This window comes from Psammomys obesus, unplaced genomic scaffold (assembly GCF_907164565.1).
Source record: "Psammomys obesus unplaced genomic scaffold, mPsaObe1.curated_primary_1811, whole genome shotgun sequence".
NCBI classification, from domain to species: domain Eukaryota; kingdom Metazoa; phylum Chordata; class Mammalia; order Rodentia; family Muridae; genus Psammomys; species Psammomys obesus.
In genome coordinates, this window is record NW_026593286.1 from 40,117,784 (window position 1) to 40,144,670 (window position 26,887).

The window sequence follows — 26,887 nt, forward strand, 5'->3', positions numbered from 1 at the left end:
AGGTTTATACAAAATTACTCAAACTGGTTTTAAAAAATGACCCAGATGTATGTTGTTTACAAGAAATACCTTTTAATACACTTTATAAAAAGTGAAAACGATTTTAAAAAAAAAAACATGTTAAACAAATGGAAAGAAAGAGATTGGATGCAAAAGCATTCAAACAAAGCAGGAGTGTGGTGATAGGAATATGAGAATCAAGTGACTCATGAGTGGAGACTGTCACCACATCCCAGATGCCTTTCAGAAGACTAGTAAGAAGAGCTTCCAGCATGAGGCAGAGCTGACGAAACACAAGAACAAGAAGCAACCTTGCCATCAGCATGTGGATTTCAGTCTCTTTCCTCAATAGTAGCTACAATGGAAAACAAAATCTCAACATTTATAGCCACCGAGCAGCACCATCTGTCCGTCATGAGCTACTCAGCAGCGATAGGAAATTACTCCCCACAAGAGCAACATACAGTTTCTAAGAATCAAGTTGTAATTTCTAAGATGCCATATGAACTTCATCTTGAGCCTTAAAACAATATACAATAAATTTCAAAAGATTAAATAACAGTCCTACCCATGAAAAAAATAAATTACAGAATGTAGTACACCAAAAAGAAAACAGGAATTCTTTGAGCTGCTTAAATATTTGGACATTAAGAAACAAAATAGTAACTTATTCAAAGGTTAGAGAATAAGCTTCAAAGGGCACATAAAATTTTTTTAATTTAATTTAATTAATTACACTTTATTCACTTTGTATTACCCTCCCCCTTCTTCATGCATGTCCCTCCCCAAGTCCACTGATAGGGGAGATCCTCCTCTCCTTCCTTCTGATCTTAGTCTATTTGATGGACTAACAAAAAATTTTTAAGAGAAAGAAAAAGCTAACAAGATGTGTAGAGTACAAGTAATGCAACCTTTGTTGGGAAATTTTAGACTTAAATACCTCCTTTAGAAAATAGGAAGGTGTTAAGAAATTTGAAAAATAGTGAATTATCTCCTAAGAATGTAGCATCAAGGAAATAATAGAAATAAGAGCAGAACTCAATAAAGAGGGAAAATTAAATGTCATTATGCAAAAAAAAAAACATCTAATTTATTGTAGAAGTTAGTCCGGTACATCTTTAGTGAAAAATACCAAGCACTTTGGTAAAAACATCCTCTTCCTATACCTCTATCCATTCTCGGTGTGGGTTCTGAGTACCCCCTACCTAAGCCAAGTATGCAAAACACAAGAAGAGAAAACTAGTGCTACAATAAAGCAGAACAGGTACAAAAGCTGCTGAACATGATTGAAAATAAAATCCAGTAACAAATTAAAAAGTTAATATACTAAATCAGGCTTGATTTTTCCCTAGAGTGTAAGGTTGGTTTAACATGTGAAAATTAATGCATTTTATCACATTTACAGATCAAGAGAAAAATCACACTTGGGGGGAAAAAGGATTCTCAGTCTTCCCATGAAATCCAAAACTCAATTTGAGGTAGCTCACAAACCTGAGCATAAAACTAAACTTTAAAATTTATAAAAGCAGAGATGGATATAACCTTTGAGTAGAAGACTTTCTAGAGGGGACATAAAAATAAAAATCATACCAGGAAAAATGTGACTTCATCAAAACAAACTTATGCTCACCACATGAAAAGACCTTTAAGGAGGAAGTCTGAGACACACACACACCTACACAATAAGTACCTGAGCAAGCATTCATGTGCAAAATATATTAACACATCCCCAAATTTGAGAATAAAAGTGAAACACCATCAGCCAGTAAACCTGCCACTGTGAAGTAGTTGAAGAGCGTTAGAAACACATGCCACATTCACAAAAGGCTGTTCACAGGAATGCTGCAGGGCCAGGGAGATGGCCCAGCAGGTAAAGCTTACTTTTCTGGGCGAGAATGAGGACCTAAGTTCAAATACCCAGGACCCACGAGAAAGCACAGTCATCTCTTGCCATGGTGCTCCTGTGTGGAGATGAGATGTGGAGAAAGGAGAATGCCTGGACCTTCAGCAGCCAGCAAATCTGAACCAAGCAGTAGAAAAGCACAAAGGAAGCCTGGCTAAAGGCGAGACCAAGGACCACATCCTCATGTTCTTTGACCACTTGCATAGGCAGCCTGTACGGACACCCGAATTCATACACATAGGTATGCGCACACACAAACATCATGTAGAAACATAAAATTTCCATCTTTTCCCTTTTTGTCATTCTCTCTTTCTCCCAATTGGCGCCCCCTCCCCCCAGTGTGGTGTTTGTGTGTGTGTGCTTGTAGATCAGACTCAGAGCCTCGTGTCTACCACTGACACTCCTGCCCAATAATAGTTCCCAGCTAATAGCTCCAAATGCCCAGCTGTCCTTCAACAAGAGAATGGAGAGATAAGCTGTCACAGTATTTAGAGCAATATTAAGCATCTAAGGATTAGTATCTGATATACTCCAATTACCTGACTCTCAAAATTATTATTGAAAGATCAACCTGGAGATGGTATGTTGTCTGTTTTGGTTAACGTGATATTCTAGAATGGCTAAAATTAGACTGCAGTGACAGAGAACACGTGCCCCACTGCTCACATACAAACAGAGTCATGGCAGAAAATGTGGGCACAGGCGAAGGAGCGTAAGGTAAGGTGCTGTCACCATGGCTCTCTATGTCTTAAATATGAATTCTTAAAACTAAAAAAGTTGCATTAACTGAGTGTGGTGCTAAGTGTCAATTTCTGCTAGGTTCTCAACAAATGGACACTGAAATACTGTTTGACTATTCCATTCCCCAGGCTAAGAGCACCATATGGGGAAGTGTGACAGCGAGGTGGGCAGAGAAATAGGCTCTAGGCCCATGTCACTGTAAACACCTGTTGACCCAGGACAAAGTGAGGGCAAAGGGCTAACAGCCCTTAGGAAAAGCTACCGGGGCAGGGAGATTAGGAGGGGTGGACCAGTTCCTTCTTATACTTCTCTATTTCCAAACTTTCTCACATGGAATGTGCAGATTTGTCGTCTAGAATGTCTGTCAACGACCCAGTTCTTCAGGAGCTGGATCTCCGTTGCCCCTCTAATTCCCTGAGCCACTTGTTAAAACCCATTTCTATTAAATAAAATGAAATAATCGCTCTACTTGGCAGCTCAAAATGAAGAGCTGAAAATGTAAATGCACGGTTAAGATAAGACTTGGGGATAAATGGATTTGTTCCCATATAATCATTCTATGGATACAAATAATTAAGCACGTATCCTTTCCATACTGTTTCTGGTAATGTACAAAGAAGGCAGAGAAGAAACCGTTTCCATGCAGTGCACGTTTACTGAGCTTGTAAGAGACGGCAAGTCAGTGGTTTGCAAGCTTGTATGTCTTTGATCGTTAATAAGAATCACAGTTCTTATCTCAGCCCCTGTGGAAGTACACATGGATGGCCAGAGCATTGTTCAGAATAAACCCATTCTTGCTAAATAAGACACAACGGTCTGTTCTAATCTAGTGTAGATTGTTACAGAGCTACAAAAATGTCGGTTCTGGGCACTTATTTCCACTGCCCACTAGTAGGCTGTGCATTGCAGTTGGAAATGATGCATGGTGCTGCTCTTTGCCTTTGAGATGGGGTCTGTGGAACAGAGTGCCCAGCGTCAGGGTTGTAAGAGTGAAGAACACGAGGCCACTCCCCTTTCCTGTGGAAGAGGACTGCATTCTAAAGGCATGACCAGGTCCCTTTTGTGCACTTCTAGCACCAAGAAGCTTGCACCAGACAATGAAGGTTTTGCCTCCGAGAGAGTCTTACTCAGTGGTCTGCTTTATTTTTGGTGTTTGCTCTTATAATATGTATATCTTAGCTTCCAATTATGCCATTAATTCAGTATCTCCAAGTAAATAAAAGTCCAAGTAAAATTTATTGTTGCTTCTAAGGCCAACCCTACCTAAGAGCCAAGGTCAAGGGGTTAAATAGAAGGGAGCAGATTTAATCACTTATATCTTACAAAAGTGAAACAGGTATTTGGGGTGGAAAGGAAATATTTTTTTCCATTTTCTTTAGAATGATTTTATGTAACAGCATTTTATTTGCTGTGTATTTAGTGACAGGACAGTGCTATGTCTTATTTTGAATTACTGAGAGAATTGGCAAACATGATTTTCCTACCAAAACCTGACCTTCCATGGAGCAATATGGCTGCAGGTCACCTTTGCATTTTTTCCAGTAGATCACTAACCCAGGATCTCAGCTGCTGAAGACAATGGTCCTACCCCTAAGTGCTTTCGCCCATCATTAAGCACCGTCCCTTCACTGCGGTATGCTTCCTGAGTGATGGGAAATTGTAGCCTGGGAGTTGCTAATCCTGCTAGCACTAAAAGGCTCACTCCCATTAACAGCTTGTGTGTTGCATTAATAATAAGAAAGTAATCAAGAGACCAGCCTCCGCTTTCATTCTCCCCTGAGGTAAGGCCTCAGCCTCTCTCCCATGCTCATGGTCCACTCTAATGGCTTTGCTGCACTAGAGAGCTAGGGTAGATTGATGTAAGTTCTGTCTCTTTTTATCAGAGTTAAATCCTTGTTCCTCAGAAGCTTGGAGGGAAGTTTTCCCCAAGATATCTAGGTTAAAAGTGATACTATCGATGCTTTTGCCGTGTAAAGTGACCCATTTAACTCATAACTTAAACACAAGTAAAGACGTGTGCGCAGAGAGGATGGAAAAATAGCATTGGCATACAGCGTGAAGCAAAAGAAAAACTTGATTATTCTAAGCAAGCACATTCCCCCAGTCCCTCACAGGGCTAAAACAGAACTCTCCTGCAGTCATGTCCAGATCTTTCTCTTTGTTTCTTTGTTCAACAAATCATTTCTCTATGCAACAATAAATTAAAATCAGGAAAGACAGTTGTTTTTGTAAATACGGAAAAGTATTAACTGGCAAAGGAGTGATAAGAAAATGAGAAGAAACAGTAGTATCACAAAAGAAGTTTGCATGTAACAGGCCAGCACTCCTTGTTAGTCAGTTATTTTTTTCATAAAATGTTCCTGAGGTCCATGAAGGACTTTTGCCACTTTTCAGTTGAAATCACATGATCTCTCAAGAAGGGCTCTTTAAAAAACATTTGATGTCTGAAAAAACACTATGGAAAAGTGTGTATTCTGTCCATGGAAACTGATTGTCTTTGCAAAAGTTGTATTACTACATTTTTCATTTTTAAGTAAGGCTACTTTCTCCTCCAGCTTTCCTTCCTTTTATGGCATGCACCTCACCTCAGAGATGCTGCTGCTCAGTCCCTGCAATCCAATCACTGCAATGTTTTCTTTTTATCTTACATCTTTGTGCTTATTTTGTGATGCTAATTTGTAATTAGTCTGCATTTTTGACGACTTCATATTTATACTGTAAAGCAAAAGGAGCAATATCAGCAATAATCAGCAGCTAAATTAATATTTTAAATATGTTTTATGTTCACAACTCAAATTAAAATTAAAAGTTTCTGGATGGAGAGATGGACCAACAGTTAGAGTCCTTTCTGGTTTTCGAGACAACAGAATTCAGTTTCCAACATTTCTGTCAGGTAACTCCAGCTCTAGCCCCCTCTGGCTGCTACAGGCACCCAACACATGAGAGGATGTACAAATGTACACACACACACACACACACACACACACACACAATACACCAACTCACACAATGAGACTTAAATTTTTTTAATACTTAAAATCAATATGATTTCTTTGTAAGTACATGACAGGCAAAAGGAGAAATGAAAGCATCTAATATTGGATGTCACTACTAGTCCAATATTTTAAGATTACAATCCTTTGAATGAAAATATAAACATTAGGCATGAGAAAATGCACACTAGGCAGGCACTGGCGACACACTCCTTTAATCTCAGACTTAGAAGGCAGAGACAACTGAGTCTCTGAGGTCAAAACCAGTTTGGACTACAGAGTGAGTTCCAGGAGAGCCAGGGCTACTGAGAGAAACCCTGTCTTGAAAAACCAAGAAAAAAATAGAAGAAGAAAGAAAATGAATACTTTTCATAAATATTCACAGAGACCAGTCTAAACCCCTCTTAATGAAATAACTTTCATGCAGTCTATTTATCAGCCAAGCAATTTTCAAAACTCCTATATGATCTCTTCTTGTGGCTATGCCGCATATAAAAAGGCAGAAGTACCCACTCTACTCTAGTGAGTACCACAGGGTCATTTATGTATTTTTTCAACTCGGGGAAAAAAGGAGATGAATATGCCCCTTTCATGGAGTCCAGTAGCAACTGACCTCACTGGGAAGCAGCAGCTTTGACAAAGAGTTCTCCCAGAATTGTCATGACTGCGCACACCTGTCTGCATGCCCTTCATGTGTGGTTTCTGTCCCACAGTCCATGAAGGCTCTGGAGAAACCAGTCAGAAGGAGACATCCACCTGTGACATTTGCCAGTTTGGTGCAGAGTGTGATGAAGATGCTGAGGATGTCTGGTAAGATTCTGTTTTGATTTCTTAAAATGATATCAGCAATTAATTATCTTATTCATTAGCTATTCTTTCAAAGACATATTGTCAGAATTTTTATTTTCTTCTGACTAACTAAGGTGTTAAGGATTAAGTGCTGTAAAATTATGGGAGCTGGGTTGTGAGGTGATTCAGGCAAGCAGATGTCTGCATAGGAAACACAGAACTATCACTTAGGACCCTAAAATGGTCACTCTTAGTAGACAGAGAGGGAAGTGGTATTTAGTAGAATATCTATTAAAAATGTCATCAAGGAACAACTGATGACTTCTAATTTTCTGTAGATTTCAATAACAAAAATATCACACAGTGGACCTCTGAAAACAAGAAAAATTTATTTCACATCCTTCTTGAGCCTAGGAAGTTCAGTATCCATCCTGGACAAGGCTTAGCATCTGCTGAGGGGCTGCCTCCTGTAGACAGCATTCATTCACTGTAGCTGGGAATACAAGGAACAAGGGACATCTCTGGTCTTCTTTTATGGAAGATTAATTAATTAATTAATTAATAAGTAAGTAAGTAATGATTCAGTATACATGACATGATCACCTTCCCCAAACCATCTCTTCTAATACAGCTCAGATAGAGAATTTGAACATATGTATTGAGAGAGTGCTCAAATCACTGTAATTGCTAACATGATTTCTTAGATTGCAAGTCTGAGTAACTGTGGAGGTTTACAAGAGGACACATGCTCATACCCACAGCCAAGCTAACAAGACACTTGAGCAAAAACAAAACAAAACAAAAATCCCCACCTCTGGGCTACTCTCCTGCATCAGGTTTTCCTTTCTTCTACAAAATGTTCAGTTTCTCTGATAAAGTTAGCTGAATAAATTCTAACTTGCATTATTTTGAATGGGTGTCAAATTCTTAGCCTTCGAGGGGCTGGAGGGCTGGCTCAGTGTTTAAGAGTGCTGTCTGCTCTTCCTAAAGGACCCAGGTTCAATTCCCAATACCCACAAGGCAGCTCACAACTGTCTGTAACAGATCTGATACCTTTACCCTAATGCATATAAAATAAAAATTAAATAATTATTTTTTTTAAATTCTTAGCCTTCTGTACCATCTCCATATCATTTAACAAAGAGCATAGTGCAAAGTCACAGACAGACAGTTTGGCATGTTTGGATAGTGGAGAAGCATTCAGTCCTGTCCCTTCATTCCTCTTCTCACCCTTCTTCCTCCTCTACTTTCTTCTTTCTGTCCTTCCATCCTCCTCTGACTTTATCCATCTCTCTCTCTCTCACTCCCTGCTCCTCCCTTCTTTCCTTCCCTCTTCTACCTTCTTCTGCTCTCTTCCTTCCTTTCTTCCTCTCTTTATCTTCCTCTCTTCCCTCTCTCTCCTTCCTTCAATCTCTCCATATCCCTCCCGAATTCCATCTCATCCCTCCCTTCTTCTTTCAAGTCCATCCCTTCTTTCTTTGTTTCTTTTTTCACATGCACTTCTTATCTTTGATGAAAACAAAAAACCATTCCTACTCTTCAACATAAAAAACATTTACCAAGAGTTATTAACACTCATTTTGATAAAGCTTATGTGAATACAGAGAGTTACTCCAAAAAAAAAAAAAGAATACTTTTTAAATAAAAAGAAAAATTATATACTGGCAGGATTGAAACCCTGGGCACTTACAATGCATTTTAAATGCAGAATAAGGTAGAGACTCCATCTTAGCAAACTGGGATATGCATGTGTTAGCACTGCCAATACATACCCATACAGGATAACCATTTCTCCATAACAGTAACAATCAGTACATACTCATACAGAATAACCATCTATCCATAACAGTAACCATCAGGACATACCTATACAGAATAACAATCTCTCCATAACAGTAACCATCAGCACATACCCATACAGGATAACCATCTATCCATAACAGTAACCATCAGTAGGCTTTCCAGATTTATCAACACCTTCGGTGTCCTGACAGCTAGGGGTTGTGTCTGTGTAAACACACTAGCTGAAGCATCTGAGAAAAAACTGATACATACTTTCTTAAGAGCACTCCAGGCCTTTTAATGCTAATAAATTTAGAGCCCCAAGTGTGAGAGATTACCAATTTTTTTTGAGATTCTTTAAACATACCAACATTTTTGCTTCACCCTAAATTTAATGAATCAAAATTTCAGTGAAGTGGAACTTAAATTGATCATTTTTCTGAAACTTCTTAAATGATTATGGAAATTCTACTTTAAAAGAAATGACTGACTAAAAAAATCATTGACTTCATTTCTAGTTTCTCATCAGTTTTCAAGTTGATATTGTTTTTCTTTTAAAAACAAATGTACATGGAGGAGAGCAGCAGAGATGGTTCAGCCATTAAGAGCATGTATTTCTCTTGCAGAGAATTTTAAAGTTACTTTCTTTCTCCCATTTCTCTTTATAATGAACAGTTTTAACTGTCAGTTATACTTTCAGGTACAGAATTTAAAATATGGCATTATACAATTACCTAAGAGTTTTTAGTTGCTTACTATGTGAGGTTTTTCATTTGAACACACTTTTTCACATTTTTTTTCAAAATACCCATGTAATACATGCAATGATTATTTTAATTTACTAAGAATAAATGAATTTTTGAAGTGTTAAAGTGGCATGAACAAGACAAAGTATGTGGAGGGTGTTGGCATGACAATTCAATCAAATATGTAATTAAAATATTTCTTTGCTGTCCTCCCTGGAATAATAAAATTGCCAGATTGTAGGCAGTGTATAGAGGTGACGCCTAAGGATTGTGGGTTAGAGCTGAGGATTCAGAAAATACTTATAGTGGGCATTGGGGAAACATCCAAGCCAGTAGACTGCAAATTCTGGTATGTTCCAAATCTTCAGATATAAATTAAGTTTAGGATTTTTTTGTGCCAGGCTAGTTGGCATCAGAAAGGCTCAGCAATTGTCCATGGAGCCCCAGTATGACAAATGGATTTCAGAGATGGCATTGTTATGAAAGAGACAGGGTGGTCATGGCAAAGCCTCCAGGAGTCAGGCATCAAGCAGGACAATGAATTAAGAATTAAACTAGGTCCACTTTTGGCTAGATGACCAAGCGTTGGTGATGAGAAGGAGAAGAAATATAGCCTAAATCTGGGTAATAAATTGCAAGGTCAAAATGAAATCAATGGAAAGGCTGACTGGATACTTGATTACTTAGCTTTTGGCTAGGTTTTCTTGTATGCCCCAGCTTAGGGACAAGATCAGTTCCAAAATTCAGAATAAGCCTGAACCTCCAGATGGGGACTAAGTGGCCATAGCTGTGAAGATTAGAGACTGCAGAGGCAGTGAGCCAAGAACATCATTATACTTGCCAGACAAGAGTGAAAGTTGTTAATGCTGAAATAGAATGTATTTAAAATGTCCAAGGTAAGCAATAAAGAATGGTGCTGACTCAAATGCATTGATTTTCATTTACCTAAATACCTTTGTATGTTAACATGTTGTGTTTGTTTTGACGGTGAAGTAGATTGGAAACAGCTGAAGGACATGAAAGTAAAGCAATAAATGAAGTTAAATGGGCATGGCATGAGAGAGACTATAAGTACGATATTAGCGCATGGGGAGTGATCTGGCCATACGGTTCTAGAACCCTCATGACAACAGGAGAGCTTTGGCACTAGGAATTTGGGATGGAACTGTAGCTGGTCCCCCTGTAAACATAAAACTCTTCTTGGGCTATGTGACAGTAACAAACAGCACGATATTTTCTAATATGTTTTCCTTTGACATCAACTAAAACACAATTTCATGCATACAAATTTCATGCACAAATTCTTATTTCTTGGCTTTACGAAACAGTAACTAGGTATAAATAAATACTCATGACAAATGTTATTATACCTGGAACACACACAAACAAAATATGAAATTAATTTTGATATTTCTTATAAACCAGGCCTACGATATGAATATTTTCATTCTCCATAGGGTTGGGGTCTAGTTCCTCAAAGATCTTCCAAGAGAAAGAAAAATACTTTGTTAGCATGTCAATGCTAACATATAATGCCAGTGCACAGTCACGTCCCCGTAGTCAGAGGAGGTTCTGAGATCACGAGCTAGGCTCACTGCAAAGAAAGAATCGACAAAATTAATGAAATGGGGGTGGGGGAGCTGAATAGGGACAGAAATAACAGAAAATGGTGTTGATGGGCTGCGATACTCATCACGTGATAATTAACACTCGTGTTCCCAGGGAACGGATGGATTATAGTCTAAGGGAGGATGGAGTATTATGGTCTGTGCTTTCATTACAAGGTTCATTTCCTGCCCTTTTCTTCTTATGAGAACATCAAGACTGCAAAACTTAGAAAATGTTTTCTCAATATGAAAGCCAGACCTTTGCTACAAAAGTGTCTTCAGCTTACCTCTGTGTAAGAAAGGGTTTGACTTCCAAAAGGGGGAGTTAAAATTGAAGCAAGAGAAACTGTACATATTGTAGGGTACCCACTGCTGGAATAGAGGGTCCTTTATTAGAGATGGACTCAGAACAAGTAGCAATACTGGTATGAAGAAAGGACCATTTGTGCTTGTTCATCGGAAGAGTTGAAGGAAGGAGCCTAGAAGATGATTCTCTTTACAACTACACTGAAAAAAAAAATCAAACTTATACATTTAAACTTCAAAGTGAATCTCAAATACATCCTGCCAGTTATAATTTATACAGAGAAAGAATGGCTTCTAAATAAGAGAAAATTGACTCGTTGCAAAGTAATAAAGCCCAAGCTGATAGCATTGGGAATAAGAACTTATGATTTCAGCAAATATTTCTGATACTTGGTTCGTTTTAGACACTGCTTTATATTCCTTTAATTATCTTACCTGATAAATTATCTCAGTGGTTCCAAAGTAGGTCACAAGGAACTCCATGCACTGGGAACTAGTCCTTAGAAGTAATTAGCTGGAACTTTTTGTTGGTCCTGTCAGTCAAAAGTAGTTCAGAGCCCTGGGGTTGATGCTTGATTTAATGTATTTTTAAAAAGCAAGTTGAAACCCTGTCTCAAACAAAAAAAAATTGCTGGGCCTGATCATAGGAATGGCTGGGTATGAAAGTGGCTGAATGCCTCATATTTCCAGAGTGTCAGAACAGATCAAGAAGGAGAACTAAGGTGTAAAAGCAGGTGCAGCCACTAGCAAACAACATAAGAGGAGAACCTCAGTTATCAGAAGGGGGTGCGGTATGTGCCTGCCCTAGGCTCCTCACCATGCTTTATCTTTACTTTGGTAATGTTTGCTGCACGCCACACAGCTGCCATTGGCAAAATTATACAGGCTTAAATGCTGTTAATTTCCCAGTGTCCATCCATTTACCCCTCAAAGCACCGACAATGGATCCCAGTATTGAAATACTATCCTACATGAATATAAAATGCAGTGTTAAACTGCAATGGTAAGAAATGGCAGAGAAGCAGCAGCCCTGGTATCCTGGTTCACGAGAGTGAGCATCTTTTGCCGTTTCACTGATGTTCTGTAACTGGAGAAGGGTGTAAAATGTGGCATTCCTTTCATGAGAGTCTTTCACAAGGACAGTCTAGTCTGAAGGCTTTAGCATCTTGCTCCTTTGATCGGAGGATCCTCGTCACTAGGAAGACCCTGTGTTGCTGGCATCACTCCCACCTTTAATGCATTTTGGAGCATGGAAACTCATGAATATTTGAAACAGGGCAATGGCCATGGATGATCCTTGGCACTGGAGTTCACCACATATATAAGTAAATTAGACATTAGGTCCTGCTGACTTCAGTGCATTTGGGCCATGAATTTGAAAGTAAATTAAGACACCTCTGTGTAAACACAGAAAATGGCCTCTTTTAAAACGACCACTGGCTGGAATTGAATGGACCCACTGCTGCAAACAGAGTATTTTGGGTTGAAAATATCCGATAGGATCGTACATGGAATCAAGGAAAAACATGCTTGTTAATCATGATTGTGTGGTAAACTGAGTTTATCCAGTATTCTTCTAAAGTGTTCCTTTTTTGTTGATTTTCTTTGCTCTCTGGAATCACAGCTGAAAATGTGGCAGACCCAGATTAGTTAGGACTGCTTTCTAACATGAATTTATTCAAAAAGACAGTCAAACAGAAAAGAAAAAAAATCATAGGCCCAGTTTAGAGACTCCACTAAGTTTGTTGTATAGTTGTTTGGGTGTATCAATGCCACCCTGATCATTATTTAGCTCACAGGTAAGTAAGACTGTTAATGACTTTTCTACCCCAGTAACATGTTCTCAGCACCTTCTGCTACTGTAAAAACTATCCAGAATGGAGAAAACTTCCTGGGTCAGGACCAACTTGATTTCTCTAAGTCCTGGGACCAAATGTGTATAGTATCTTCAGTAATAATGTTTAACAACCAACTTCTGATAGGCAATCAAGAGCAGTGAGTGGTAATAGCCTTATTATTTTCAGGGGTTTTCAGGACACTCCTGACCAAGAAGTTGAAGGGAGGTATCCCACACATGACACTGGGCTTTTTATTGGGCAATCCATGTTTTCTGTGGAGTCAGATATAATCCCTGTGTGTGAAGCCTGTTGTGTAGATTTCTATATGGCTTTTTCAGACATCTTTAGTGTTGGGGAAACCCTCATTCCTGCTCTGGGGCACCCTCTCATCCCTATCCCTACCTAAATGTCCCTCCTCATATTCTCCCTCCCCCCCTTCATATAACCTGTATTCTACCATCCTCCCTCCCAAAAGGTCTTTCTTCCTCCTCCACCCCCCATTGGCTCCATTCTACTTTCCTGAATTATACACACTACAGATTAAACATTTTGATGCTGGTTCCACACATGAATGAGAACATGTGACATTTGTCATCTGGGTCTAGGTGACCTCATACTGAATGTTTTCTACTTTTCAGCAAATTTCATGATTTCAGGTTTCTTTGCAGCTCAATAAAATTACATTATGCCTAGCTACCACATTTTCAGTATCCATTTTTGGTAAAATTAATACTCTCTGGACATAGGAGCTGTTTCCCATCTGCAGTGACTAGAGCAGCAATGAACATCAATGATAACCATGTTCCTTGGGTATACATATAGGAATGGTATAGCTTGGACACATGGTGAGTCTATTTCTATTTTTTTGAGGAACTGTCACAATGGTTTTTAATAGTGGCTGTCTAGGATTCTTGTGGTCTAGGTATGACTACAGTCTTTAAAAATTATAAAGGTGATTCCCTGCACTCTGCCCAAGGTTTGCTTATGAGCCTCAGCATCTGCTTTGATACACTGCTGGGTAGAGTCTTTCAGAGGTCCTCTGTGATAGGCTCCTGTCCTGCTCCCTGTTTTCTCCTAATTCCAGTGTCCAACCCATTTGTCTTTCTTTCTAAGTGAGGATTGATCATCTTACCCCGGGTCCTCCTCCTTATTTAGCTTCTTTAGATGTGCAGATTTCAGTATGTTTATCCTATCTTATAGGTCAAGTATCCACTTTAAGTGAGTGTATACCATGTGTGTCTTTCTTCTGGGATACCTCATTCAGGATGATCTTTTCCAGATCCCACCATTTGCCTGCAAATTTCATGGTTTCCTTGTTTTTAATTGCTGTCTATCTGTGTAGAGGGGCATGTCCTTCATTCAATGTTTCCTGGCCTTGGAAGCTTTTCAGGAAGTGAGAAATGAATACATGATTTCAGAAAGTACTATTCTATTATGATTTCAAGTGGAAATGCTTATATTTATTAGCAAAGGAAGATCCAGTAGTAAATTTTGAGTTTTTATTGTTTTTCTACCTATCTGTATCAAGAAAAATAAAGCCTGCATCTTCCTGCATTTCACATGAGTAAAATTTAAAAGTGCAATCCTTGCCATACCAGAACGGTATCTCAAGCCTACTCAGTATGGTGGTGTCTGCAGTTGTTGTTTAAAGCCTTGTGTCAACAATTGCCCTGTGTGTGACCCACACATTCTTCTGCATATGCTGCAAGTCTTCTAAATTCTGACTTGAGGTGGAAAGGTCCAAAGGTCACCTAGAAAAGTAGCTTAGTAAGGACACTTCAAATATACAACAGCCACTTAAAAGCCAATGGCTACCCCACCCTCCCAAAGAAAAGAAACTCTGTTTTATGAAGTTACATAAAATGTTTTTTTCTTTATTAATTGCACTTTATTCACATTGTATTCCCCCGTGTGGTTCTCTCCCTCCTCTCACCCCAATCTCTTCCTTCCTCCACCCTCTGTATGCATGCTCCTCCCCAAGTCCACTGATAGGGGAGGACTTCTTTTCCTTCCTTCTGATCCTAGTCAATTAGGTCTCATCAGGAGTGGCTGCATTGTCTTCTTCTGTGGCCTGGTAATGCTGCTTCCCCCTCAGGGGGAGGTAATTAAAGAGCAGGCCAATCAGTTCATGTCAGAGACAGTTCCTGTTCCTATTACAATGGAACCCACTTGAACACTGAACTGCCATGGGCTACATCTGTGCAGGGGTCTTAGGTTATCTCCATGCATAGTCCTTGGTTGGAATAGCAGTCTCAGAAAAGACCCCTGTGCTCAGATTTTTTGGTTCTGTTGCTCTCCTTGTGGAGTTCCTGTCCTCTCCAGATCATACTGTTTCCCACTTCTTTCCTAAGATTCCCTGCACTCTGCCCGAAGGTTGCCCATAAGTCTCAGCATCTACATTGATAGTCTGCAATTGAAGAAATCTCTACTACCTATCTAGCTAGCCTTGTTCAAACGGAGTTGAGATTTTTACTTACATTTTGGAGTTTCTTGATATTTTTCCCAGGTTCCATACTCAACTCTGCTAGCTATCACAAGTGCTTAACAAACTCATTACAACATGACAGCAAGAAAGTGTGTATAGTGGAGTACTGAGCACTGCAGGCGTAATGAATGCTAACGCTTCTCATGTGCTTTGTATGTGCTAACAGTGTTTATTTGGGCCACGTAGAACAAATCATGTCACATTTATCATAAATCAAAATAAATGAATTGTAAATAACAAAACAAAGGAAACAAAATTCTAAACACAGATTGTGAGTCTTTTGTTAATTTAACCCTTTCCTTCTTTTTTTAAACTGCTTTACAAAGACTCACTATAGACGAATCCTAACAATGTGATATTAATTAAAATATCAGTGAAATATTAAAAATGTAATATTGCCTAACTTTTGGTACACACTGAACAAATCCCCACACTTTATTCCTTTTAGAGTTTGGGGTTGCTGATTTCTCAGTCTTGAAGATAAAAATAGGCATCTCATTATATTCTTCAGAGTAGACAAGTTTCACAAATGTGTCTCCTGGGTGCTAAGATACTATCCTAAATGTTTAGATTTATGGAGTCTTTTAACTTGCACACCAGTCTTACGAATTTCAATACACCAATAATTCTTACTTCAGGTTTTTTTTTTAAGAAAAAGAAACTATAGCTCATACAGAGAGGAAAATAAAACTTGCCAAAGCACCCGAACAGGAGAAAATACCTTGATTTGAGCTAGCCAGGCTGACTGGAGATATAACTTTGATATTCACAGCTGCTTAAAATTTCTTGGTATTGTATTCAGTGATTTAAATAAGCATATACATGTGTATATACCCAGATATGTAACACATGTGACTCATTTGTATCTTCTTCTTAGCATAGGAGTTCATGCCTCATGATAAAGTGCAATAACAAACTGTGTGCATCTGTAACAATAAAACCCACCAGTTAACATACCTCTGAGGACCATGTTACACTTGCAGTTGAAGGTCTATGCACAGTATTTCTTTCCATCAACATTGTGTACTTTTCATGTGTTTGATTTTTGGTAAGGATATTAAATTCTTATGGCGATGTTGTGTGTGGTTAAATGGGTTTACTAGCTTGGAGGCTTCAGGGACATATTTTCACCACAGCTTACCTTTTGAAGCTTCTTCTGCTCAAATGGCCTGTGCTTCAATGCCAATCACTGGAGTGGCATGCTTAACAGCATGTCATAAGACTCGCAAAGAGCAGAGTGAGGAGAAATTCAGGGAAATGCTCAACCTCATTAGCCATCAGGGAAATGCAAACCAAAACAACACTGAGATTTCACCTTACACCCACCAGAATGGCTAAGATCAAAAACTCAAGTGACAACACATGCTGAAGAGGTTGTGGAGAAAGGGGAACCCTTCTCCACTGCTGGTGGGAATGTAAACTTGTACAACCACTCTGGAAATCAATCTGGTGCTTTCTCAGACAACTAGAAATAGCGCTTCCTCAATATCCTGCCATACCACTCCTAGGCATATATACAAAAAAACTCAAGTACATAACAAGGACATTTGCTCAACCATGTTTGTAGCAGCTTTATTTGTAATATCCAGAAGCTGGAAACAACCCAGATGCCCCTCAACTGAAGAATGGATGCAGAAATGGTGGTACATCTACACAATGGAATATTACTCAGTAATGAAAAACAAGGACATTATGAAATTTGCAGGTAAATGGTGGGAACTGGAAACGATCATCCTGAGTGAGCTATCCCAGAAGCAGAAAGACACACACAGTATATACCCACTCATATAGACATATAATATAGGGTAAACCTACTAAAATCTGTACACCTAAAGAAACTAATCAAGAGGGAGTACTCTGACTAAAATGCTCAGTCCCCATCCCGAAAGGCAAAGAGGACGGACATCAGAAGAAGAAGAAAACAGGAAACAAGTTAGGAACCTGCCACAGAGGGCCTCTGAAAGGCTCTGCCCTGCAGACTATCAAAGCAGATGCTGAGACTTATGGCCAACTGTTGGGCAGAGAGCATAGAATCTTATGAAAGAAGTGGGAAATAGGAAGATATAAAGAGGACAGGAGCTCCACAAGGAGAGCAACAGAACCAAAAAATTTGAACATAGGGATCTTTCCAGAGACTCATACTCCAACCAAGTACCATGCATGGAGATAACCTAGAACCCCTGCACAGACGTAGCCTATGGCAGTTCAGTGTCCAAGTTGGTTCCATAGAAATGGGAACAGAGAATGCCTCTGACATAAACTTATTGGCCTGCTCTTTGATCACCTCCCCTGAGGGGGGAGCAGCCTTACCAGGCCACAGAAGATGACAATGCAGCCACTCCTGATGAGATCTGATAGACTAGGATCAGAAGAAAAGAGAGGAGGACCTCCCCTATCAGTGGACTTGGGGAGGGGCATGCGTGAAGTAGGGGGAGGGATGGTGGGATTCGGAGGGGAGGATGGAGTGGTTTATGGGGAAATACAAAGTGAATAAAGCATAATTAATAATTAAAAAAACAAAGAGTAGTGCATGAAGAGAAAAAAAAAGTATTGGCCTAAAAGTCTAGGTTATTGGCCTAATGCAGTCTAGGTTAGACAATTTTTTTTTTACTTCTTCAAGAGAAGAGAGAGTGTGTGTACAAATACCTTTCTACTGCCTGTGTCCATGGAGTCTGTAAAAAACATCTTTCTGAGGAATCAGCATTATTTACTGAGATGCTGTTTGCCCAAAGCCACATTGTGTAAAATCTATTACTAGCCTTCAGTGCTTCATTCTAAAAAGCAATGTATGTGTTGGCTCATTTAAGCAACAAATCAGAGCTGTCCTCAGTAGGTCACATCCATTTGTTACTGACATTTTCCTCACGAGCCGAGTTTATAACTACTAAGTTACTGAACAAATTAGAAAATTACATGCAGCACCACACTGAAAGATCAATGCAGGAGATGGCTCGGTGGGTAAATGTCTCCCATGAAAACGAAGACCTGAGTTCAGATTCCCAACATCCATGTAAAAGCCTAGCTGACAAAGTTGACACTGGAGAGTCACCGGAGTTCACTTGCCCTGCATTCTAACTAACTGATGATCACTAGGTTCAGTGAGATGCCCTATCTCAGAAAATAAGATGGAGAACAATAGGGAAGAACACCCACGATCAACTTATGGCCTCTGCATGAACACATATGCCCATGTTCATGCGCATACACACACACACACACACTGGCACTCACACATGAGAAACCAGTATTGCTGAAGGTCTTCAATGTTTGGTATAAAAAGAAAAGAAAAAGGAGGGAGGGAAGGAAGAGGAGGTCAGGAAAGGAGAAATGGAGGAAATAAAAAGAATTTTTCCAACCCCTTAATGCAAAAAAACAAAATTGATCAAGGATGAGCGGATTCATCCTTCTTCACTAAGACGTGGATGAGATGGAAGAAATGAGGACAATGCACTTGGGACCGGTGATCATTGGCACATTATTGACCATGGTGCTATTTTTATTCACTGCAGCCTTTTCAGTGCCTTCAACAATTCATACCATTCTTCAACCAAAATTGTTTTGGATAAAGTCATAAAGAAATATTAGGTCTAAACTAGCCATAAAGGCTTATTCACAGTCAATAAATATTGAAGTAAGTACATCTGAAAGACGTATGCAATGGATAGAAAGTTAAAATGAAAAACATAGTTTTACATTAGAAAATATTGACCCATTTCTATTAAAACTATAGACTTCTGCATAAGTGTATAACATAAATGTATAACATTCAAATAAATAATTCAATTATCAGTTATGGTTAAAATAAGTATAGAATGTTTTATACCACTATGCCATTTAATTCTGATTGAATGTAATTTACTCTCCTCATAAAGCAGGCTGATTTAGGGAAGAACATACAAGAGAACTATTTGTCTTGCGTTAACCTTGGATGTTCACATTTGGACAGTAAAAAGAAATGAAGAATAAAAGCCCTGAATTGATTAATGTATCAACATATTAATCATAATTCTTCAGATAGGTTGATAGATCAGTAGACCAAACAGTTGAATAATGAACTGCCATATAGGTAATAGTTAGAGAAGCACATAGATAAAGGGGTTAATTAAAAACAAAACAAACAAATAACAACAACAAAAAAAACCTCCAAGACCAAGCAGTTGACAAGCTGGAGACTTTGCTTTTATTCTACTTTGAAAATCAAAATGAGAAAATAATCATGAGAGTCACAATGTTATCCTCTGTGAGTAGTCACAGAATCATAATTGGTGCTTATAGTCATTTCCTTTCACTGGGCTTGCTTTCTCTTCAGCAAGTACCTAGCTGGTTATCATTCTTTTCCTGGTAAAGTCACCAAACCTTGCCTGGAGGCTACTATTTGCCCATCTGCCTAGATTAGGGTTATGCTAGTTCATTGGCTTTAATAACTGAGTATGGTAGTTACCAAGAGATTACCAAAGGCTCTTCTGTCTCTACAGTTTATAGTAGGAAACCACTACCCTTGAGATCTGGCATTCATTGCAGTCAGAATAGTAATTCACTTCCTTTACTTATTGACTCAGAGGCATGAGACCATTGAGACCACGTAATGGTCATAACTCACTGTTCTATTGGTAAGAACTGTGGTTTTGGTACATTCATTCTTTTATAAGTGAGACCTCTGGGTCACCACAACATAAGGCTTGAAATACATTGAGGAAAATAAATGCTGATGAGTCACTAATACTGTCATCTATCATTTCCATCCTGATCTCATGATTTCACGAACAGTGGTCCTGAGTGGGAGAACCATCTGCAGAAACTGACTCAGTGCAAAATAATAGCCACCAGCTACCATTATCAATGAATCATCAAAAGCCTCTCCCATTCTTTTTTCAATCCACCTGCTCCAGGCTTCTTAAAAAAATGGTAAAACCATTGTCATACACTTTTTTCTCTAAAAATTTTGCTTAGAAGCCATACTGTAAGGAACTTTGCTACAGGTTGTTTTTCTGATGATGAGATAAAACAATGAACAAAAGCAACTTTGGGAGAACAGGGTTAATTGGCTTATCCTGTCCAGTCACAGTCCATTCTTAAAGAAAGGCAGGGCAGGAACTCAAGCAGGAATTGAAGCCTGAACCACAAAGGAATTCTCCTTTAGGGCTGCTCTCTGCCTTGCTCTCGGACTTGTGCTCAGCTTGCTTCCTCACACAGCCCAGGCACCCCTGCCTTGGGATAAGTCCACTGACATTTTGGGAAGAACCTATATATAAGGACACAAACTCAATAACTAGAACATGTGTTCCAAGAGAGACAAAACACTTTTCCATCCCACGAGAAAGCAAGTCAACTTAATCAAACCACCATCAGGTATCAGAAAATGATGACATGTTGGTCGTTCAGTATTTGTCTCTGCTACCGAGAGGTTAAGCTTTTGCCAGTGTTGAGCAGTGTTTCTCAACCTTCCTAGTGACACTCTGATACAGTTCCTCATGTGGAGGTGATCGACAACCATGAATGTATTTTTTTACTACTTCAGAAGTGTAATTTGCAACTGTTCTGAATTGTAATGCAAACATCTGTGTTGTCCGATGATCTTAGGCAACCTCTGTGAAAGAATTAGGCAATCTGTGCAAAGGGATTGCAACCAACAGGTTGAGAACTGCTGGACCACATAGCCTGACTTGTCTTGGTGAGTGGAAGTTCATGTTCCTAAAACCAGTTAAGACCCTCCTTCATGGTAACTTTATCAGTCCTATAAGAAATAAGATAATAAATGCAAGAATTGGTGATTTATTTACACAAAATATATAATCTGGAGCACTCAGTTATTAAAAACCCTCATCTGTTAAAATCACTCTTAAGTAAACATTGATGGAAACAATATTTTTGGTTTGGTATACTGAGGGATATCTAGGCATATACTTCTTCCCAAAATTTCCTTGTCACCAATTTTCCAATTATATCCCATCCAAATTTCTGATACTCTATCCCCACGTTGGCCTCCAGGTCATGAATTGGTGCATAGCCACATATGCTACCAATATTACTTCCAAGCAAAGTCAATGACCAGATGCACTCCTCAAATTTCTGCACAATGGCATAGTTCTCTTCACAGATCTTCTTCATTAGTGTTACAGAAGAAGGCTAGGATGCTTCCACTCTCCTTGCAGATGGTAGCAGAATCATCTGTACATTTATCTGTATCTCATTTTCTATGTCGGCTTAGCATGGGAAAGGCCCCATGAGCACAGGAGTGAAGATGAGATAAGGAAGGTGGAGGAGCAGGAGTGGAGATCATAGCATGAGGTCACACTCAGCTTATCTGCCTTCTCCTTTGCTCCTCTGTGCTTTTAGTGCTGAGGGTCACAGGAAACACTCCCATTTTTTTCAGTTTCTTGAGTATGGTTTTTAAGCTAATTTTTTAATTGATTTTTTATTTATTACAATTTATTCACTTTGTGTCCCAGCCCCCTCCCTCAGCACCTCCCAAACCCTCCCTTCCTCTTCTCCTCCCATCCCCTCCCTCAGTCCACTGCTAGACCTCCCCTTCCCTCTGATCCTAGTCTATCAGGTCTCATCAGGACTGTCTGCATGGTCAAAGAGCCAGCCACTGAGTCATGTCAGAGACAGCCTCTGTCCCCCTTACTAAGGAACACAGTTAGAGACTAAGCTACCATGGCTACATCTGTGCAGGGGTTCTAGGTTATCTCCATGCATGGTCCTTGGTTGGAGTATCAGTCTCAGAAAAGAGCCCTCTTCCTCTTCTGATGTCTATCCTGTTTGCTTCTCTGAATGAGGATTGATCATCTTACCCAAGGTCCTCCTTCTTGCTTAGCTTCTTTAGGTGTACAGATTTTACTATGTTTATCCTATATTATAATATTATTTATTATTCATTAATATTTATCCTATATTATCTAATATCCAGAGCGAAACACAGAATTCTCTATAGAGGAATATCAAATGGCAGAGGAACACTTAAAGAAATGCTCAACACCCTTAATCAGGGAAATGCAAATCAAAACAACCCTGAGATTTCATCTTACACCCACCAAAGTGGCTAAGATCAAAAACTCAAGTGACAACACATGCTGGAGAGGATGTGGAAAAAGGGGAACCTGTTTTGATCACTCCTTTGCTGTGAGAATGTAAACTTGTACAACCACTTTGAAAATCAATCTGGTGCTTTCTCAGAAAAAGTAGGGAGAGTGCTAATTCAAGATCCAGCTATATAATTCCTAGGCATATATCCAAAAGATGCTCAAGTACAAAACAAGGACATTTGCTCAGCCATGTTCATAGCAGATTTATTTGTAATAGCCAGAAGCTAGAAACAACTCAGATGCCCCTCAATTGAGGAATAGATACAGAAATTGTGGTACATTTACACAATGGAATACTACTTAGCAATTAAAAACAAGAGAATCATGAAATTTGCAGGCAAATGGTGGGAACTAGAAAAGATCATCCTGAGTGAGGTAACCCAGAAGCAGAAAGAGACCCATGGCATATAAGCCCTTCCGTTTTTAATGGCGTGACATTTTGTGTATTTAAGGAGATGGCCTGATGGAAGACATTCCATCAATTCATGATGGAAAACATACTCAGATGATAGCTCATAGGTAGACTGTGGCAGACTCTCTGTCTCCACCGAGGTCTGTGGAAGACCAAAAGCTCATCCTCAGAGAGTTATTCCAAAATGTATGAGGGACTTGCTCCAAAAATCTGCTTGTACCTCAAGTGCCTACAAAAGTCTCTAAACAGCATCCTTATCTGCCATTAACTTCAAGAAGTATTGATACAAGCACTATGATACAAGCACTACATTACCTTTCAAATGCATTATTGGTTTTAGTTTAATATTTCCTTAAATACAGTCAATTCTAATAGCTTCTGTTGGCCTTTTCTATAATATTAGTCCTTGCTCTCCAGTCAAGAAATAAATCTGGAGTTTCTTCCAAATACTCTGAATGTCTCTTTTCAGTATTCTTTCCAGCCCTATTTAACCATAGGGTATGTTAAGAGACTCACTAGACCCACTGTGAAATGGACTTGAGCCAAAAATCTGGTGAGGGCCTGACCTCCATAAGCCTCTATTTGGGTGGTGAACCAAAATGATATCTTCAACCAGCAAAAATTAGTATCTAAGGAATTAAGAAATAGTAGCCTCTAAAAGTAGTCACTGATTTTCGATGTAGTTTGCCAAAGAGATCTGTCAGTCTCTATGGAAAAGATGGAAGAAAGATTACCAAGATAAGTTTCTTTTTTTGTTTTTTTGTTTTGTTTTGTTTTTTGTTTTTCTTCAGGAGGACTCACCTCCCTGTCATCCTGTCAGTTCTGAATCTGTGAATGAGATAACTTCCCAGAGTCAATTAAGGAAACACAGTCTTTGATTTCAATGTTTCACTGTTGGATTTTTGCTCATTCAACTCAAGAAAGAATTTGTTTAGTGGCAGTACTGAGGGTCATGGATCAGATATTCTCCTTGTATCTGTGGCTTTTGCATCCTTTCTGGTAACAGTGTTCACATCAGTACTGGTGATGAGAACAGTCTTTGGCCCAGCTATCGTGGAATCCAGTCCTGTCTATTGTTTTTAGATCCTCACTATATGCTCTGGCTTACAGGAGCAGTACTGTAGAGCATGCTGAGGATATGAAGGGTTGTCTTGTATTTTATTTTTTCAATATATGTGTGGTATACCCCTATAGGTGAGTAGTCTTAAATGACAACTCTACTCTAGTGTTACCATCTCCAAAGCCTTTGAATCTTAACTTCAGGGTGAAGAGGGCCTTTTTTAAACCTACTGTGAGACATCTTTTGGCCTGCTTCAACGAAACAAATAGTGAGATCTCTTTCTAGCTCTCTGAGATGCAACCAATGTGAAATGTGACTCTCTGCCTGGTGGGGCCAAACAATCACCCAACCGAATCCAACAACTCACCCACATCTTTCCACCATTACCCCGTTAGCCCACACCTACCTTTCATTCCCATGCAGCTTCACTGGATTTTTAATGTAAGTTAAAAGCTCAGAGGTGTTCAGAGTGTCACATGCCTCCTCATAGATCATATTTTGTCACTCACTTTAGGAGCTCAAAGAACCTAGCAGTGTATTAGTTACGTTTCTGGTTGCTGAGTAAAAAAACACCCAACAAACACAGCTAGAGGAAGGTAGGCCATATTAAGCTCAGTACTTGACACTGTGGTTCATCACAGCAGGGAAGACAGTGCCGTGAGAACAGGGCTAACCTTGACCCTAGAACTGTGTAGCAATGTCACACTGCATCTCCATGGAGGAAAAGTGACAAAGGCTGGTGCCTGCACGATTTTCTCCTTTTGTAAAAGCTTTTTAAATTTTTTGAGATTATAACATATTTACATCATTTCTTCATCTGAGACCACAACAGAATGAAGGGTGTCAGCCAGACTCAAAACTCTCTGAAAACATCACAGACACACCGAGAAGTCTGTCTGCTCAGTGACTCTGAATCCTATCAAGTTGACAGGGAAGACCCACCAGGACAAGTAGCACAGAAGAGTGTCAGTGGAGGTGAGCGATGAAAAGACGGTGTGTTGTCTTCTATAGCAACAGTTTTCCTGGCAAATGTAGCATTAGCCTCCTGGGAGATGGAAAGGCTGCTCTCAGTAACAAAACAAACCAACAAAACCAAACAAACAAACAAACAAACAAAAAGACTTCATCATAATAGAGTGACTCTGTTTCCTTGACCACATCAAGCTCCTCCCCCTTTCAGCATTCCAAATTCCAAAGGCCATTTGTTTCCAACCATACCTGTCACTAGTTACTGGTAGACACTCTGTGAGGCCAGAAGTTCAATTTGTGCTGTAATTCAGTTGTTCATAGCATGAGACTCTGGGTCTGATTTTTCAGCCTCAGTCATATTACTATAGCAGGTTTACTTCGGAATATATAGAAGTGAGTTTACCCAAGCCATTTTTGCTTCACTTAGCATGAAATTGAATCCCTTTTTTTGCCCCACTTTTCCCATCAAAATTAACAACAGTATACCAATTTTACTATATTCATTAATTTTCCAAAAATATTTGAACATATCATTTGTGTTTTCTAGATCACTCCTTGACATAAGTGGTTGATATGAGCTCTTCAATGCTGATGTTTTGTATATCTCTATTGTCAAATAAACCGCAAGAAAAATGGCATAAAAGAAAAACCTTAGACCAAGGCTTTGTAGGGCTGAGATCACACCTTGGGTAAATTCCTAATGTTTTGTTTTCTCTGTTTTCATATAAACGTATGTATGTGTCTGCAGGTATCTGTCAAAAGTATGCAATACAATAATTTTTGTATGTTCATAAGATTATTCAACTACTGATACAATTTATTGTCTTCTGCATTTCCTCCTAAGTTTGTCTCTTCCAGTATTACACTCCACATTCATCTCTCACACACGGTACACATCTATACCAGTACACTCCATGAAAAATATGCTTCTTCATTCATTGAATTCTCCTGCCTTTCATACTCCCTTTCTTAAAAAGTCAAACTTACAGAAAGGGCTTTATTTCCATGGTTTTCTTTTATGTTGGGGTTTCATGCCTATACTTATACTAGAAGTAGACATAGGTAAAATGCTGAGATAAGATTGTTGGTCTACATAACTTCTCTGGTTTCTTCAAGGTCTACCATTGTTGCCATACATGTGGATTCTTACTGCACTAAGCATTTCCTCCAAGGCAAGACATATGTCTCAGGGTCATTGTTCTTCTTTCCTTTGAGGGCTAAAAATCCAACAACTTCTTCCTAAACTAGAGAAAATGGGATGTTGTTTTGAGAACACAGCACTTCCTGCTCTGTATTTTACCCATGCGTTAGTAAAAATAAAGTGTAGATATTAGGTAGTTGGGGAAAAAGCACAGGAAACAGGAGGCACTTTAGAAAGCTAAACATGTGAAGAAGCTTTTTAAATAAGAGGAAATTTTTGAGTTGAACAACAAGACAATGCTGCAGAAAAGGAGCAAGGAGAAAGGCAAGAAAGAAAGTAATTATAAGAAAAACCTATTGCTACAGGAGCTATCACAATTAGTCATAAAATTTATCTGAGTGCCTTGCATTAAAAGATAAAGAATAAAAGAAACAATTCTCCCACTGTAGTTAGAAGAGACAAAGAAATTTGTCAAGATGCTTTATCCAGTACATTTAGGAGAAATTTGACTGAAATGAAACACATAATCAATAATAATCAGAAGCTTATACCCATTGGAAATTAATGTATTCGCTAGAGCCCCGTAGGGTTATAAAGTGTCCCTTGGTGGAGGTGATGTCTGCAAGATCTGGATATGTTCTGTGCTATTTTTATGTGACTCAGTTCAGGATTAAAACAAGTGGAACAGGTAGACGATGTCCATCTTCATCACCCCACAAGCGTGCTCTTAGAAATTAGTTGAACTATCAGGCATCCCTGCACCTTTAGAGTTATGATCCCCATGTACACAAGACAGTTGCTGGAAGATGAACTGCTCGTGGAGCAGACTAGGCTAGAAGCCCAGTGATGCGAGAGGCTCTGAGAGTACTCTGCCCTTGCGGTTCTGTGCTCTGTCCCAAACCATCTGTGAAGATCGTGGGAATGACATGACTTCATCTATGGCAGAATACCATTATCTTAGTTTTGCAACAGATATTTTATTTTATTAATAAGTAAGAAAATTTAGGCTGTTATTTAAGTTACAAAAGAT

At 39.1% G+C, this 26,887-nt stretch overlaps 1 protein-coding gene across 1 annotated transcript in view; it reads left to right on the forward strand.

The window, feature by feature from the left end:
- Positions 1-26,887, forward strand: part of Tmeff2 (transmembrane protein with EGF like and two follistatin like domains 2) — a 269,707-nt gene that overhangs the window by 140,920 nt on the left and 101,900 nt on the right. The window contains exon 5 of the mRNA XM_055616977.1: positions 6,351-6,447. Coding sequence (XP_055472952.1) covers positions 6,351-6,447 — 97 coding nt within the window. The remainder of the gene's footprint in view (positions 1-6,350; positions 6,448-26,887) is intronic.